Raw genomic sequence first — 17,033 nt, 5'->3', positions numbered from 1 at the left:
AACAAATACATGGCCAACCTCAACAATAATTAAACAGCCATGCTGGCTTCATATGGCTTTGGATGGCAATGTCGGTCTGTTGCTTGGTTGGTCCACCACTTTCGTCCGAACTGAAATATCTCAATTAAATTAGATTTCCATGAAATGCCGGAGACATTCATGTTCCCCACTGGATGAATTACCTTTGGTGATCCTTCAGCTTTGTATCAAGGTCACATTTTCAATTTGGTTTCCGACTAGTGTAAATACCTGCAAAAGTAATGACATTCCCATCAGCCTTATCAGCCCTATGCTTCGACTTTAGTGCTAATTAGCAAATGTTACCATGCTAACACACTAAGCTATGATGGTGAATATGGCAAACAGCATTATACCTGCCTGGCATCAGTATGTTAGCATGGTGAGCAGCTTCTAGAGCTGTTAGCATAAGTCTGCACTTGTCTCTTGTTTCTCTGAATATGACCATTATTATTATTATTATTATTATTATATTTCCGTATTTTCAAGCTAATTTCATATTCAGTTATTAAAGTATGGAGCTAATTTGCTAACTCTGTTACTTTTGGACAAACTGCACTGTAGCCACTACATGGAAGTCATGAAATTATATTTTTGGAAAGGCATGAGTGAATTTATCATTGAATCGTAATTACAAATGACACATTATGTTTTATTAGCTGTGTTGTAACAAGCAGATAGAGAACTATATAATTATAGAACTGTATACTTAAGTATTTAGTATTTTTTAGCAAAATGACGACAACGAGTCAATGATTATTCAGTTGTTTCAGACAACTTTTGCCATTTGTTTCGTTGCCTCCATGTTGCCAGCTGGAAAGCAGGCTTCTAAAATTGGTTTTCCGCTGCGTCTTTTTTTAGCTCCCACGTTTTCAGGGAGTCCAAACCTGCTGCCTCGGGTTAGGAAAGTAGTGTGCAGTAACTTTAGTGAATGAAAGCAGGAGTTTGCTACAGGCCATCCTGAGTTGGGACTGTACTCAACTTGTAAACAAGAAGATAAGCGCAAGCGGCGAGTGTGCACCGCGCAGCACTTCAGTTTGCAGCCCCGGTGTCGACGTATGCGTGTGACCGCCTGGTGAAGCTTGACTTCGGGGAACGACACTCTGCAATGGACCGGTGAGGGTGCAACTGCACGGAGGAAGGATTTCCTGCAGCAAGTGCAACATTTCTACCCGAACTACTCTCAAATGAAGCCAGAGAGTAACCTGATGTTTAAGCGGACTTGTTTATATGTTTGATCGATGTTTGAATTTATGGTTACATTATGACAAAAAACATTATTTACGGGGGCATTCATTTGTAATATACCTTTGTATAAGATTATACCTCAACGTACATATATGTTTGCATATGCTGTACAGTATTACTTTTTCTTTCCATGATTTTGTAATAGTCTCTTTACGCCCTTCGTCCCAGCAGATCTGCTACACTGGAGCGCTATAAGGCAGCCATGTTGCTGAGTGGTGTCGGGGATGCTCTGGGATACAGGAACCAGCTGTGGGAATACAATGAGTCGGGACCAGCTATTCACCAGGTGAGTGCAGGACAGACATGGAAAGAGAAGTCATGATGCAGCAAAGTTGGCCTGGGGGCCTCCAGGGGTCCTAGACAGGGTTTCAGGGGGCCCAGTAAGTTTCACTGAGAGAAAGAATAAGGATCAATCTGTGTACATGATCTAGTTCTATACTAAATAATAACTGACGGGCTGAGTTTGTGATGAAGCTAGACCACTTCTCAATGTCTAGCCTTTGTCCTCTCTGTCCTTGCAGGAGCTGAAGGAGCTTGGTGGTCTGAAGAACATCAAGGCTGAGCTCCCTGACTGGCCAGTGAGCGACGACACAGTTCTGCATCTGGCAACGGCTGAGGGGCTGGCAACTGGTGAGGTCAAAATGACATTGAACCCATTTGCTCTCTCTGGTTTCTGTCTCTCCTTTGCTTATTTTGCTTCACGCAATGAATTGATTGGATTGATCTGATAGTCAGTGCTGTTCTGATGAGGCCTCATCAGAACACACGCGTCACCCTCCTCCTCATGAGCCCCAGCTAAAGGTTAAATCTAATTTCCAGCCTTGCCTTGATTTGGTGCTCTATTATGGCTCTGCACAAGTGGAAGGAAAATGTTAGAAATTCAACTTGACCTTTGATAAAGCGAACACGAGTCTTGTTAACAGATCCTTTTAAAAAGATAATATGGACAGCGTCTGCCATTTGAACAACTTGTCTCCCTCGTAGGGAAGACGGGGGAGGAGCTCCTGCATGAGGTGGCTGCTAGATATGTGGAGGGGATGAAAGACATGGACGGGAGGAAACCAGGGCCCTCAAGTATTCTGGGTGAGACTCTTTATTTCAAAATCACATCACATTTATTGGTAGCGATAGCAGAGTTCTGACTCCCATTCGCTCTTTTAGGAGTCTCCCAGCTGAAGCCTGGAGTTGAAGGGGGCTACAGAGTGTCCTATAACCCAGAAGGGACGGGCTGTGGAGCGGCCATGAGGTCCATGTGCATTGGCCTCAGGTAAGACACACAATACATAATAACTCAGTCTAATCCTTATGCATTCCAGTTTCAATGTTCTGTGTTTCGCCTGAGCCCCTCCATGGGTTTGGTTATCATTTGTTTACTTGGCAATGACCTTGCAGTGCTGCTTTCCTGAGCAGGTATGGGGCATCTTAATGACTAACTGAGGGATAAGAAGAGGAAAGGAAATATGTTACAAATTGATTTAAGTGGGGTTTTGTTTTTGTTTTTTGACATTTATTGATGTAGCACCTTTCTTTACAAGTAAACTCAATGTGCTGTACGTTAAAATGCATGTGTAAACACCCATCCACCCAAAGACGGTAAAGAACCCAGACTCCACCCTCAGACACAGACATTCAGTAAGTGCAGTGTTCAGTTTGCTTTTGAATGTGGAAACAGTGATGGCAGATCTGAAGTCATCAGGCAGCAGAGAGAGCATGACAGTAGTCCCACCAACAAGTTTCTCAAAATCAGCTTGATATATAAATAAATGTTTTTAAAGTGATAAAGAGTTGCCCTTCTTATGTTACTGACGTGACTTTCAAAGTAAAGGTCAGAGTCCAAAATAACTCTGAGGTTCCTGACTTACTCACAGTATTTCAGAGACAGTAACTAAGTGTGAATGAATTTCCTCACTTTGGTTTTCAGGACCTAAAATCTTATTGTTAAATCCGTAAAATGGGTTTCCCAGATCCCAAGTTGAGAGGAGGCTCAATAAAAAAAAGTTAATTAAGAAGTATTATTAAAAATCCACAATGGAAGTTGGTGTTGTCACCCAATGACACAAAGAAATCGTGACATCGAACATTTCACGTTTAGATTTACAGTTGAAGCACGTAGCTGCTGCTCTTATCCAAAGTAATTTAAAATAAACACAACAGTGGAATACCTTCTTTGATCACAAAGCAGAAAATAACAAATAAATAAAGGAGTTCCAGGGTTAAAACATGAGCCAGGACCAGTAAAAACATTATTTAGAGTCAATTAAAGCCTGAAAAGAAGTAATTACTGCAAACATAATTTGTATCCAGCTGTCCAGAATGCTTAAACATATTTCACAGTGTGATGGACGTCAGTCGGTTTATGGAGACAACTTCAGCTAAATATCCTCCCTAATAAATGTTCATAAGGATATTAATACTTTGCCCTCACCAGGTATCCAAAGCCTGACCAGCTGTTGTCATTGGTGGCGGTTGCCATGGAGACAGGCAGGATGACCCACCCTCACCCCACTGGTTTCCTGGGAGCCGTGGCATCGGCCCTTTTCACTGCGTACGCCGTCCAACGCAGGCCAATCACGACTTGGGGTCTGGGCCTGATCAATGAGGCCTGTCCAATAGCAAAGAGCTTTGTTCAAGGTCGAGGCTTTGCGGTGGAGGAGACGGAGAGAGACTGGGGCTACTTCTGTGACAAGTGGCAGTGGTATGAGATGCTGAGATCAGGCTTTGTTAGGCTGTCATGTCAAATTCAGGTTCCCAACAATGGCAACTTTCTATTAACTTATTTCAGTCTCAAGGTTAATACATGAATGCATGAGATTTGTACTTAAATGTCACTGGTCAGGTTCAGTTCAGCAGCACTTAGCTCATTTTATTCTAAAGTGTTGCTGCTGATGACAATATAGGATCCATCTCACCTCAGAGTCAGGATGTCTATGAACTTTAAAATGATTCATTACTTCTTTGACATCTGCAGAAACATGGTACACTGGAGGATAGTGTGCATTGTCAGGAAAATCTCTTACCTCTGTCCACAGGTACCTGGATGTGAGGGGCATCTCTAACGGGGTGGGGCCTCCGATTTGGCCCTCCTCCTACGGCCCAGCTGAGAGAGACGAAGCCTACAAGAGCTTCAGCCTGTCGGGCTGGGCTGGACGCAGCGGCCACGATGCTCCGATGATAGCGCTGGACGCCCTGCTGGGGGCGGGTTCAGACTGGGAGGAGCTGATGAGCAGAGCGGGCTTCCATGGAGGTCAGAGATAATGTATTTTTTTGGCATTCTTATGGATCTTTTAGGCTGACAGGGAAGTCCTGCCCTAACCTTAATCTCATCAAATCTCAAACACCGCCTGGTCCACTTCCTAAAACCAGTGTTCTGGTTTAGATAATCAGAGCACTTCTACTCATAACCCTGGTGAAGTTAATCATTTCACATCTCTTTGCAGACATTCCTCTCCTTGTTTTAAACAGAGGTGTTTTCCCAACATCTATCTGATCTGATTCTGATTCTCATTCTGATGTAGAGTCAGGGCACGTGGAGTCGTCTTTCTGGCCACCTGACCAATATTCACTCTTTTGTTTTTGATCTCCACCAAATCCTGAGGAAAATATCTGTCTTTTTATAGCTGCTAAATGCACCACTGTGTTCACCAGCTTGTCACTAACTTTGTGCTTCGTAGCCAAAGGGAGTTTTTCTGTGGGTTCATCACTACGAATTACCCCATTCACCGTACACTCACATCATTTAAACTGTATAATATGAAAATAAGGATTAGAGCTGCTTTAAAGTTCTGATCTGCTTTTGTTCCTGCCCAGGCGACAGTGACAGCACGGCAGTGATTGCCTGCTGCTGCTGGGGTCTCCTCTACGGCACCCAAGGGGTCCCTGAAGGCAACTACTCCAACCTGGAGTACAGAGACCGACTGGAGCGCAGCGCAGAGCAACTCTACGCCCTGTCACTCTGAGAAGGCCACCACAGTCTGCTACACTGACAGTGTCCAAACATCTTGCACTGAGGGGGAAACTAGGCCACGCACTCTGACACATTGACGTAGAGCTAGTTGGTGCGCTTGGTAGTACATCGATCTAGAGTGCTGTCACATAGCCACAAAGTGTGCTGTCATGCTTGCCTGAAGGAGAAGCAGTGTCCCACTAACCCAAAGAGTCATCTCTGCCACAACAAGGACTGTGTGCCTCATGGTATTGAGGCTGGTGTATAAAGAGGGGTCCCTCTAGTGACCATTTTAAATTAACATGCAGGGTTGCACCACTGAGTGGAACGAATTCAAACTAATGAGAATGTGAGGAGAATACAAAAAGTCCCCTAGGAGGTAATTACTCCGTTTTGTCAGCCTGACATAATAGCAAATGCTTAGTGAGCTTCAAATTAAATGTGCTCATGTTATTGTCTAATGAAAAATACATTTCTGTGTCTCATTAGAGTTGTAAACTGTTACTTCAAGCAGTGCAGAGCAAAACTGTCTGCAATACTCCAGACAAGCACAATCAATGATACAATGAATTAAAACAAACAAATCTTTGTAGTTGAGTTGAAAACTTTATTTTTTGGTCATTGTTGTTTTAATATTTTTTTTGTCTTGTCCATTTTTATTAATTATATTTTCCTACAGGAGAGAAGAAGGGCAAAGGGGTGGTTTTAACTACTGGATCGAGTTAAAAAAAAAAGAAAAAGAAAAAGAAAAGAAAAACGATTTGCTAAAAATCCCCTCCTCTTCAAATCCCTCCTTTCATGCTGAGAATCTCGCGACAGTCTGTGTTTCCCATTTGTGTCATGGTACTTACAAAACCCCACAAGGCTTAAAACACGTTGCTGGAAGATAAAGTGTCTGCTGCTGTTTTTCCATCCGTGTCTTTTCCTCTCCGACTGGTCCGCCCAGCAAGGTGCCTCATGTCTCTGAAAACGGAAGAAGTTGGAGAGGAGAGCAGGATGGCAGCAGGGTTCGGACACCGCTACGGTCGTCTGCCACCTTTATCATTAGCATTAAAAAAGTCTTCCTCGTCTGGGGCTGACACTGAGGTTTGTACCAATGAAGAACATTACAGCAGAAGAATAAGGTGCTGTGAGACTTTGTCCTCCTCTCTCGTCTGTACGATCCTGTCTGTTAGTTTTTTATGAGTCGCGTTCAGTCTGGGCCTCACATCCAGCAGGCAGTGGGGATGTTGGGGCTCATTCCTGGGAACAGTTTGGGAGGAAGGGGGGAGGGAGCAGATGGGGTTTAGTTTCCAGGCGGATGGAAGGGAGCAGGGTGTGTTTGTACCTGCATTGCTGTGGGAGGCAAACAAAAAACAACAAACTATAAATGCTACACTTCAAACCACAGATGGTCACATTTTCTTTGACAGGTCAAGGGATTTATTTGGCACTGTGATTCGTACCTTGTGGATGTCCTATGTAAAAGTGTTGGTGTGCTCCTTGCTGAGGTCCGTGCTGGGGGTGCTGGGGCACCGAGCCAGGGCCCTGCTGAGGGGGCGGCTGCAACATCACTAACTGGGGCTGACCGTGGCCCCCTGAGTGGTGGGGACCCGACATGGCTCCCTGTACGTGGGCCTGGGGGGCCAGGAGATTGACAAAATCAGGTTTTAAATCAAGATAAATGAAGCAACAAATGATCACATTTTCGTGCTAAACAGCAGAAAAAGTAGCAGCACAGTGGCTCCATACCTGTGCTATCTGTCCCAGGGGATACGTTGGTGGGATGCCCTGGTGGCTGTGGATGCTGTAGCCCTGAATGGGGTAAGAGCCCTGTGGAGACGTGTGGCCAGGCGGCATGTTGGGTGGGGTGGGTGCTGACAGGGGACCTGAGTGGTACAAGGACTGGGGCTGTGGGCCTGACTGGGCATTCTGAAAGGAGAGATCACAACATCAACATGTTAGGATAATAAATTTATCACAATACCTGTGTCCCAGAGGCTGGATCCCCTGAAGGCCAGGCTACACAGGCACCCTCTCACCAAATGAGACAAAGTAGTGTTAGTTGTAGTGTTTTTGCACTCCTCTTGGCCTTCCGTAACACCACAATTTACTGTGCACAAGCCCTTAACTTCACACGATTGACAACAAATGTTTTTTCTTACACATTTCAGTAGTTCAGTATCATTGTGGTGGAGGCTTTCTGAAATCATCCAGGCTGGTCACCTGTTATAATGTAGTTCATCTAGAAATCTAGACTTTGGAGGATCCTGCCTCAGAATTGGGACACAGTAAATGTGTCTTGGTATATTTTGGGAAATCTCACCTGTCCAGGGCTGGGTGCAGCGTGCTGGGGAGGGGGCTGGTTGCCTGTCGGGGTACTGGAGGGCTGGGGCTGATGAACTGCACCCGAGTGGTGGGAGAAGGACTGTGGAGCTACACAGAAAAAGAGATAATCAGTGTCAAGGTAATGCTTTATACCGTTGTTTTACTGTCAATATATTGTGAGACTCTTAGTAGAAGTATGACATTTACTAATAGTGAAATGCTTCCTTTCAATGTCTCTACACTAGGTCTTCATCAGGCCATTTAGTTCCGCTCACCGTAGATACCCTGCTGTGGTCCCTGAGGTCCGTCTCCCTGTGAAGGGAACTGGGGGCCTCCTGGGGGTCCCAGGGCTTGTGGGTGGGGACCACCACCTTGACCTATCATCCTGGCTCCACCCTGCAGCATGGAGTACATTGGCTGGAGAGGGGGAGAGAAGAGAGGAACAAACAAGCAATTTTTTATTTATTATTTGTTATAAATGTGGAGGTACCTGGGAGCTTTACGTGGCTGTTTTTACCTCTGTTGAATGATAAACTCTCAGAATTTGATAATCAGATAAACATTCTGCTAAGCATTTAAAACCAGAATTATAAAAAGGGGTTAGAGGGTGGACGTACTACCTGTCCAGGGTAGGGTGTCATGGCCTGGATGACCTGCTGCTGGCTGTACTGCTGTGGGTTGTACTGAAGGTAGGACTGAGGGTAGGGGGATGCTACCAGTGGGGCCCCCACTGCTGATGTTGCAGCTTGCAACATGGGGCCTGCTGAAGTACCATGGTCAGAGCGCTGAGCCACTACTGAGCCTGGTGGAGGGAAAAACATGACATGTTACAACACAGAGATACACTTAAAGCAAGAAGCTGTTTTAAAATGTTCAAATCAAATCTCAAAAGTTATTTTGTAAAGTTGATGTGTTGATGTGTACACTGTCAGTACAGGAACATTGACATCATGGTCAAGGTTAAACTGAAAGGCTCTATTGTCAGCACTATGTTCTGTGAAGGGGATTTCATGCTTTTGACATGAGCTGACAGGACATTCATTTTAGTAGCACAAAATTTGAAATTGAAACAACAAATTAAAACCACAGACATGCAGCACCAGAGAAAAACACTGCATTCACCTTTGGTCCTGGGGTATTTTCCCTGGCTGACTGTAGACATGGTGTACTGGTACATTGGTGGGGGCTGAAAGAAAGAAAGAAACAATCAAGAGGTCGATCAAAATAAACTTAATTGGCATAAATTTTGATCAGCGATTAATCACTTCAGTCATTTTTAATTCAAATTAGGCAGATTTTCCATGTCTTGAAGGAAAATTAATTATTAGTTAGTTACAATACATATAAAAACGTTTTTGAATCAGGTACCTGCACAGAGTGGATCTGTGATACATAGGAGAGGTAGGGGGTGTTGTAGAGTGGCCCCTGTCCGCCTGGGTGCTGAAGGACCACTGGGCTTGGAGGAGTTGGCCGAGGAGGGGTGGGCGCAGTGTTGGGCTTTGTCTGTACGATAACACAACCAGAGGTAAATAAATCTGCATGTCACTTAGCTAAGCACAGGTGGTTTTAAGACATTCTGTTTGTCAATATAGGACGGACCCAACAGGTCTTTGACTATAAAAATAAGTATTTGGACCAAACAATAGTACTTTTCATCTTTTTTTTAAATTCTTTTGTGCGTAGCTTTCATGTCATGGGAAGAAATTGACTCCACTTTAATACATTCCCTGATCTTCATGTTACTAAAGTGCTCTTTCCTGAAAGTCTACTACAACACTATATAATACTATAGCTTTAAGACAATGATGTTGTTTCACATTTCAAGGATTTATCAGTTGTATCAATTAGCTTACCATAGGCATCTGAGTTTTGCCAGGGTTGAACTCTTTAGCGTTGGGGTTTAAGGTTGATTTCTTTATTTGGCTGGAAGATATTAAAAAAAAAAAAGGAAAGAAATGTTGTGAACAAATGACAATCACAGTGACATGAGTGAGCTATATCAAATACTTTACAATGAGAATCTCTAATAATTATTGAAACTCACTCTGCTACGCCCTCTGGCCGCTCTGTTGTCTCAGACCTGGCATCCTCACTGCCTGGGGTCCTGGCTGGCTGCGGGACAGCTGGTGAATGCCTGTCTGAAACGGGTGCTGTCGTGGCGGCTGTTGTGGCGCCAGGTGTAGTTGTGGTGTCCTTGGTGGGGTCCTCAGCAGGGGCTGGTGAAGGCTGAGGTTGGGGCTGGGAAGGACTGGGAGCCGGAGGCTGGGCTTTGGGCTCTGAAGCAGGGTGAGCATCTGATGACGAGGGTGTGGCTGCACCGGGTTGGGCGACCTCACTGATGGCAGGAGGGGTTGCTGCTGCCGGGGAGCTGGGAGAGCTGGAGTTGCCTCCACTCGCCTGGAGCTGATGGAAGAGACGTAAGGAGGGATGGAGGTGATGGCAAAAAGAGAAAGGAAGGAAAGAAGATTTAGCAAACAGATAAATGTAATTATATGGAGCCTGACATTTTCAACTAATGGCAAAGACCTTTTTTTAGCTTTTTATCTGGAGAACATCATAATATTACTGAAATTTTAAGCTACCACATCTAGTGAGCGGCCAATAGCCACTGGGTAAATGTCCTTAAGCAGAGAACAAGTCCAGTAATAAAAATAATGGTACTACAGTAAATAGTCACACATTGCATTCAAATAACTGCATTATAGAAAGCAGAGTCTCTGCTTACTGTACAACTAATCTTTACACTAAGAAGCTTTCCATAAAATGTGAGTATACCATCATAAGCATACTGTCCTGACTGGTCTTCTCAAGCCAACTAGTATTTAATGTCATGTGAAACATGCTAATGGTTACAAACAAGTGAATAAGACATTTTTTTTGAGGAATTTTTTTTGAGGAAGTCATCGAACATCAGTCTCAGGTCACAGCCTCTTGATTGGTCACAGATTTTTTCATTTCACGCTTCATGGAGAGGCACCTGCACTCTTACCCTGAATTCCTTGCCAAATTTCCGCAGCTCCTCAATCTGCGACCTTTGCTGAACTGAGGGAGCTGGTGGAGGAGAGAGGGGACAAAGGTTAATGAAAATGAGAAAATTTGAAAACACACACAGGACATGCAACTAGGCACAAGTGGATTGTATGTCTTGTACACACACCTTTACTGCTCTTGCTTTCCTCTGTGCTGCTGGGGCTCTCGGCCGAGCGTACTATTGCAGCTGTGCCAAGGATCTCATTCACTGTAAAGACGAGTCAAACAAAATTAGTTGCAGAGCTTCATTAGATTCATACCTGTCGATTACTGCCACAATGTGATTCATATCTCATTGAGGCAGATCACGTCATCACAGAAAAAATGGGCTTGACTTTGATTTCGAACTCTAAACGATAAAACACAGAAGGCGACAGAGACAGTACCATCGACAGGGAAGAGAGGGGCGGGGCCAGACGTCTTCTGGGCAGGCAGGGAGACAGACGATGTATCCAAATAAGGCGTGTCCTGGGAAGAGCCTGATTTAGGAGAGCGAGTTGCTGCAAGGACAGGGAAAATTAAAGGTTAGGGTTAGACAAAATCCATCAATAATATAGAAGAGGAATTTAACAGCAGTTGACTGAATGTACCTGTGGACTGAGAGTGTGAGTTTGAAGTGCGGACTGTTCTGCTCGACTGTGGAGGTCTTTGGGCTTTAGGGGATGTTCTGACAGAGACTGAAAGGCACAAAGAAAATGTCCTTAAAATTCATCTCAATTCACACTGCCTTAGAAACATGCACAGGCTGATATAACACGTTCTAACACAAGTTCACCCACTTACCTCCATTAACAGGCCTGCCAGCGTCCGACAGAGAGTGTGGGAGTGAGTGGGAATGAGGGACTGTGTGTCCGTGTGAGGCAGGGGGGCTGGCTGGCGATGGGGCAGCGGAAGCAGAGGCTGGCGTGGGTGCTGGTCCTCCTGGAGAGCCCGGGCCTGGGCTTGGGCTTCCCTGGGGGTGGTGGGGAGCGTAGGCCCCACCTCTGCCTGACAGAGGGCTGCTTCTCTCTGATGGGGAGGCGCCAGGCTGGGGCCCAGTAGCGGAGGGCAATGGGGGTCTGGGTGAAGAGGACGATGGAGGGGTGGAGCGATAACCTCCGCCTAGACGGTTGTGGGGTGGAGGCCCACCAGGACCTCTCTCAGCTCGCTCCCGCTCCCGGTTCATCTCCCTCTGACGTTGAGGTAATGGAATGTACTTGCCCTCCCTGAAAGTGAAAGATAAAACATCACACACAGGGGCAACACATAGGTGATACAAGACATGTTGCACTATCAAAACAGACTGGTGCATAGAAACATGATGAGTTTCAAAGCCACTAAATGGACCTTAAATGAATGATGATGGCTTGGAGGTTAAAACAAATATGTAGTAGACTTTTTTTACAGGTGACATTTTGACATGTCACAGTAGGAAAAGCACAGGTGTCAATAATAATTAAATGGAACGGAGGCATCGTTGTTAATACTAACACGTGACAAACACTACTATCTACATGTCCAACAAACGAGCGGGCCCTCTCACCTGTTGCTGGCTCCAGGGCTGTCTCGGCCCCTTTCGCGTTCTCTGTCACGGGGACTCTCTCGGCCCCTCTCACGATCTCCGCCATCCCGCACCACAGCACTGTACTTGTCCTCCTCAGTTTTGCACTCGTCATTTTCCAGGCCGACACGATGGCGATACTGGGGGCTGGACTCAATCTCACTAGCCAGGCGAGCAGCGCGTGCCTCCCTCTGCCGGAAGACCTCGGAGTTGCCCTTCTCCAGTGGCACGCTGGACAGCAGGAGAAAGTTGGGACAAGGAAACTTTTGATAAACAGCAGGAGTGGCATAGTATTTGGTTAGGGTGAAAACCTGGAAACTGCTATTTTAAGACCATAATACTGTCAACAGACTCTCTCTTTTATTAAGTAATTATACCAGAGATGCTACCAAAAGGAATTTCACAATAAAATATAACATTTCAATACAATACCAAAGATATATATGCAAGTCTCACTGCTGCCATTACATTCCCATACCCTTCAATTGCCTAATTAACTTACCACAAAGTAAAGAAGCACCAACTTCTATTTAATAATTATTTACCAAACATTCCTGAAGGCAATGAATCCATATGGAGACTTACGTATACATGGAAAGGCTGGAATCATATGTTGACGTGACTCCATATTTCACTTCATTGAAACGAAACATCTCATTGGCATCCCAGCCATTTGACTGAAGAAGAAAAAGGAAACAAAAAACACAAGGAGATGAATGGTGTGGGAAAATAATAGTATAGTACTTTATAATGTACCAATAGTGGTTTATTATTATAGTTTGAAAAATAATTGATTTCTTGTGGCATAGCAGATGAATGGTTTCAAAAGACTGAGATGTGAATAATCAACTGAATACGAAACTGTACGTGTAACAGAGCGTGCATATTATTATACCAGTTAAAAAGGGCATTTATATCATTAGATGGTTAGTTGGTGTTTCTGTGTGTGTTAAAGAGACATAGCGACTCACTGCATCATTCTCCAGATCGTAACTCTCTCCATTGCTGTCTCCTCCCTCCCATCTCTGCAAAACCTTCTCCTTGTGTTCTCCATTGACACGGCTGGAGCTGATGGCTGTGTCTGTGAAGGTGTCTAAAATCAAAGACAAAAAAAAGGATGACACATTCTTAAAGTGTTTCTTTTGGCAGGATTTGTCTGCAGCCTGCATTTTGGTTCTGGTTCAAACAATTAAATTACGTAACATTATATTATCATTTGCTTTCTTTTAACCATATTGCAGAATATGGGAGCCTGGACTTCAAATCAATTATTTTCTCTTCTCTTTTCCCTCCACAAGATCAATTCAAACCAGTCAAGCCTAACATACAGTCAGCACAGATACTTTACTCCTTGTTACTACAACTGTGCACTTTCTCATTTAAAACTTTTGGAAAACCATTTACTATAAATCAAAGATGCTCTTAGCACGAACACAATCTAATGCTTACTTTCACCCAAAGCGCTTTCTTTTTCAGGAGGAACTGTATGTCCTTGCTACCATATGCAACTTTATTACTTTCTTTCCACGCTACCCTGGCCCCCCAGCACGTGTGTGTTTGTACCTCTGGTGGCAAAGTTGAGGTCAACATCTCTGCAGATCATTGTCACTAGATCTGAGGGGCTGAAGATCATAGTGTCAGTAATGTCCTCCCTCCGTGGCGGAGCTGATGTTGAGCCCTCCTCCTCCTTGCTGTGTTTGTGTACAGCGTCCACAGCCAACTCACACTAAGGACCAAACATTGGGAAGAATTTAAGGACTGAGTAAACTTGCAGAACAGAAATTAAACAACTACAGAAAGCCATATTTTTCCTTGACACAAGTTTACCTTTAGAGTGATAGCATTACTTAAAGTGCTTCATTAAATTGGCAGACACAAGTGCATGCCTGTGTGCTCAACATGAGTTTCTTACCCGAGAACTGAGAGTCTTGAATATGCCTTCAAATACACTGCCATTCTTCACTCTTATGTCACAGGTGGAACCCTGAGAGAGATAACATTTTGTTTAATTCATATCAGGGGTAGCTATGACACAGGATGTACAGTGTGTCTCTTCACAAGTAATATATGCTCGTTTTTCACAGTCAGATTGAAAAAGGAATTTAACCAGCAACCTTCTTCCAGCTGCTGTAACCCTTCACAGCCTGGGACAGACACAGCATAGAAAAGGCAGCTTTACAGTAGGTAGGTTACATGTTACCTCTAACTATTATAGCACATGTCAAAGGGGGGATGCAAGCCATTCATTTTCTAGAATAATCATCCTGGTCTGAGAAGAACATTGATTAAAAAGCCAAATGACTTACCACAACAGCTGTGAGGAAATGAAGCATTCTGGCATTGTTGTACACACCCTCGAACACCTGCAGATGCAAAAAGGTATAAAGAATCCATCCAGAGAAGTTTCACCAAGACATGACAATCCATCACAGTGATACACCTAAAAGAACATGGTCTGATGCTAAAAAAATTGTTATTGTGATAGTGTTGAACACTACATGCAATTAGGCAGGGAGCAGAAACCCTAAGGTGAGGAGCTGAATTACAGAAACTTCCTAAAGCCCCTTTTATACAGGAAACCCATTTATGATGCACTGTCCTGAACAGACGTTTAACCCACATTTGACTCATATTCATATGAACTGTTGTCATGGGTTGATTCCTGGTCGTCAGATCAAATTTGATTTAATCACATAATAATTTCTGTTTCTATAAAATGTGTTTTACATCAGTGATGTTTGTAAACACAGGAGTAAAATGTCCTTATATTATAAATTACGATCACTTGAGAAAACACATTTCCCGTCTATAATTTAAAATCTCCAATTATGCATGTTATTACACCTCCAATATGTAGTCAAAAAGGTGATGAATTTGCTCCCTTAGTTTGTGACAATGTTCACAATATGGTGTGTGTGTTTGTTTGCTGCCTGACTTTTTCTGGATCAGGATACTCACAGGAGATGACTGGAATGATGGCTTTGCAGAAGTACGGTTCCTGTGAGAGAAAAAGCACAGGTTAAACATCTTTGTCTGTTTAGAAGTCAAAGGAGTATAACTGGCTTTCAAAGCCTGACAAGGCAGTGTCGTGTACCACAGTTGACAAGCCTACATAGAGGCTTGACAAGTTCCCAAACAACAATCCTACTGCACTGAAAATCTCTATCTTCAGTGGATACTTGTTCTCTAGAATAACCCATTATGAATTTAAGCCTCATGAATACTGTCAAATGTTCTTGTGTTAGGTGCTAGGCTCCCACAAAAGAGCAAAAACATAAGCATCTGAAGGAGGTATTTCCAAGAAAGAGATGTGTAGTATTATTTTCAATCTTAAACAATAAATATGGTTAACAACTCAAAAACACGTTTCAGTTTTACTGATATCCTTAGAATGGTTCACACATATCTTTACCACAAACTAAAGGAAAAGGGGCATCTACATCATCTAAATCATGTCAGCATTTTAGATGAAAAACGGAAACGTGGATTAGAGAAATACTTTGATCTTCATACATTCAATAAAGCGGTTGAGATCAATCTGAATGCTAAATGCTCCCTCCATAAAGAATGGGCACGTTGGGATGGTATCACTGCTAGTCACATACACGGTTACAAAACAAAGACTGAGACAAGCGTTCAGTAAACACGCTCATCTCAGAGATTTTCAGATCCTGTCCCAGACCTAGTACTGGCCATAAAACACCTTCGATGTTAATTGTAACGTTACTGTATCAGGGTTTTCTTTGCTACAAAGGCGTGATGTTGTAAATTGAATATTTTTCAAAACATCAACGTACCTTCTCCAGCACTGACAGGCCAGATAAACTTTGTATCGCTTGTATGCTGATTTGCTACTTCTTGCTTTCACCTAACTTGGACCCACCTCACTTATTTGTCCTCGGGTCAATGTGAGGATTTTGATTGGTCCACAATCACTGTCAATCTAACAGTAACTAATCTCATTGGCCTGGAGATAAGCTCTATTTCCGAGACACACCCACTGAGCACCCAGCGCTTTAACCGGTAGGCCTCTGAGTCACAGGACAATCCCCGGACTGTCCTGACAGGAAATCCCCAACCCGCTTACCTCCCAGCCGGTGTCCTGTTCCCGCTGTTGATGCCGCTGACTGGGGAAGACATACCACCGGGGCCCGAGGTTCCGTTCGACGCTTTTCTCCCGCCTGAGCCGGGTTGCTGCTGTTGTTTCAGCATTGCGAAGCACACGGCTTAGACAGTACCAAGTCTAAGCTAACTTATAAACACTGATACCTGTCGATGTGAAGTTGCTTTGAAAGCCAACTATCTTTAGCAATATCGCCTGTCCTACGGAGCGCAGAGCCGGTGTAACCTCAGTAAGACTGGCTATTGTAGCTAATCTTGCTAAGTGAATACCAGTCGCTTGTGGCCTAAAATGTAAAGGCTAAACACTTAGCTATTTTAATTAAATGTAATATATAACTTAACAAATTTCCCCCAACTATCTACTTTGAAACCACAGCGGTTATGTCAAAGCAAGCGACTAATAAAATGACACGAGTTTCCGTATGATTATTTAGCAATGGCTAGCTGAGTTAGCATTAGCTTTGATCCTCAAGCTCACTTCGGGCGCTTTCCCTCCGGGATTTACTTTCTTCTCTCTGTTGCGTCGCCTTAACTCCGGCACCGCCGACCCTTCCGTTAAAAATTAAGGTCTTAGCGTTACTGTCAGTTGCCTTAGGAAGTTAGATTTTTCAGGTTTCTTAATGAAAACCTGCTGCGGTCGGTCAACACCACCTCTCGGTAGGTTCACTTGACTCAATCCGCGCGCGGCTGACTGGAAACCGGCTGGAAGGGGGAGGGGGCGTTGACGTGCGCGTGCGCCTTTGACCTACTAGTGAGCGCGCGTACGTGGAAAGATGTGTGCATTGAATCGATATATGATTGATACTGATTTATCTCTGACATAGA

The 17,033-nt window shown here is 44.0% G+C and overlaps 2 protein-coding genes across 2 annotated transcripts; one reads left to right on the top strand and one right to left on the bottom strand.

Annotated features, from left to right (window-relative positions):
- Window positions 1-845: 845 nt before the first annotated feature.
- On the top strand, window positions 846-5,780 carry adprh (ADP-ribosylarginine hydrolase). Its single transcript, XM_070927081.1, has 8 exons — window positions 846-1,134; window positions 1,438-1,552; window positions 1,788-1,896; window positions 2,251-2,349; window positions 2,428-2,533; window positions 3,695-3,961; window positions 4,296-4,510; window positions 5,074-5,780. The coding sequence occupies exons 1-8, from the start codon at window positions 1,127-1,129 to the stop codon at window positions 5,220-5,222; spliced, it is 1,068 nt and encodes a 355-aa protein (XP_070783182.1). The 5' UTR covers window positions 846-1,126; the 3' UTR covers window positions 5,223-5,780.
- Window positions 5,781-5,802: 22 nt separating this feature from the next.
- Window positions 5,803-16,344, bottom strand: LOC139303299 (ataxin-2-like protein). Its single transcript, XM_070927067.1, has 23 exons — window positions 16,174-16,344; window positions 15,045-15,084; window positions 14,393-14,449; window positions 13,999-14,070; window positions 13,650-13,812; window positions 13,058-13,179; window positions 12,672-12,763; window positions 12,069-12,317; window positions 11,330-11,751; window positions 11,137-11,223; window positions 10,933-11,046; window positions 10,674-10,754; window positions 10,506-10,567; window positions 9,561-9,919; window positions 9,370-9,439; window positions 8,885-9,019; window positions 8,639-8,702; window positions 8,137-8,318; window positions 7,792-7,933; window positions 7,515-7,624; window positions 6,941-7,120; window positions 6,655-6,826; window positions 5,803-6,544 (listed from the first exon to the last, which is right to left on the bottom strand). The coding sequence occupies exons 1-23, from the start codon at window positions 16,296-16,298 to the stop codon at window positions 6,495-6,497; spliced, it is 3,150 nt and encodes a 1,049-aa protein (XP_070783168.1). The 5' UTR covers window positions 16,299-16,344; the 3' UTR covers window positions 5,803-6,494.
- Window positions 16,345-17,033: the final 689 nt, after the last annotated feature.

The sequence above is a fragment of the Enoplosus armatus genome, chromosome 20 (assembly GCF_043641665.1).
Source record: "Enoplosus armatus isolate fEnoArm2 chromosome 20, fEnoArm2.hap1, whole genome shotgun sequence".
Classification (NCBI taxonomy): Eukaryota; Metazoa; Chordata; class Actinopteri; order Centrarchiformes; family Enoplosidae; genus Enoplosus; species Enoplosus armatus.
This window is presented reverse-complemented; position numbering and strand designations above follow the sequence as displayed.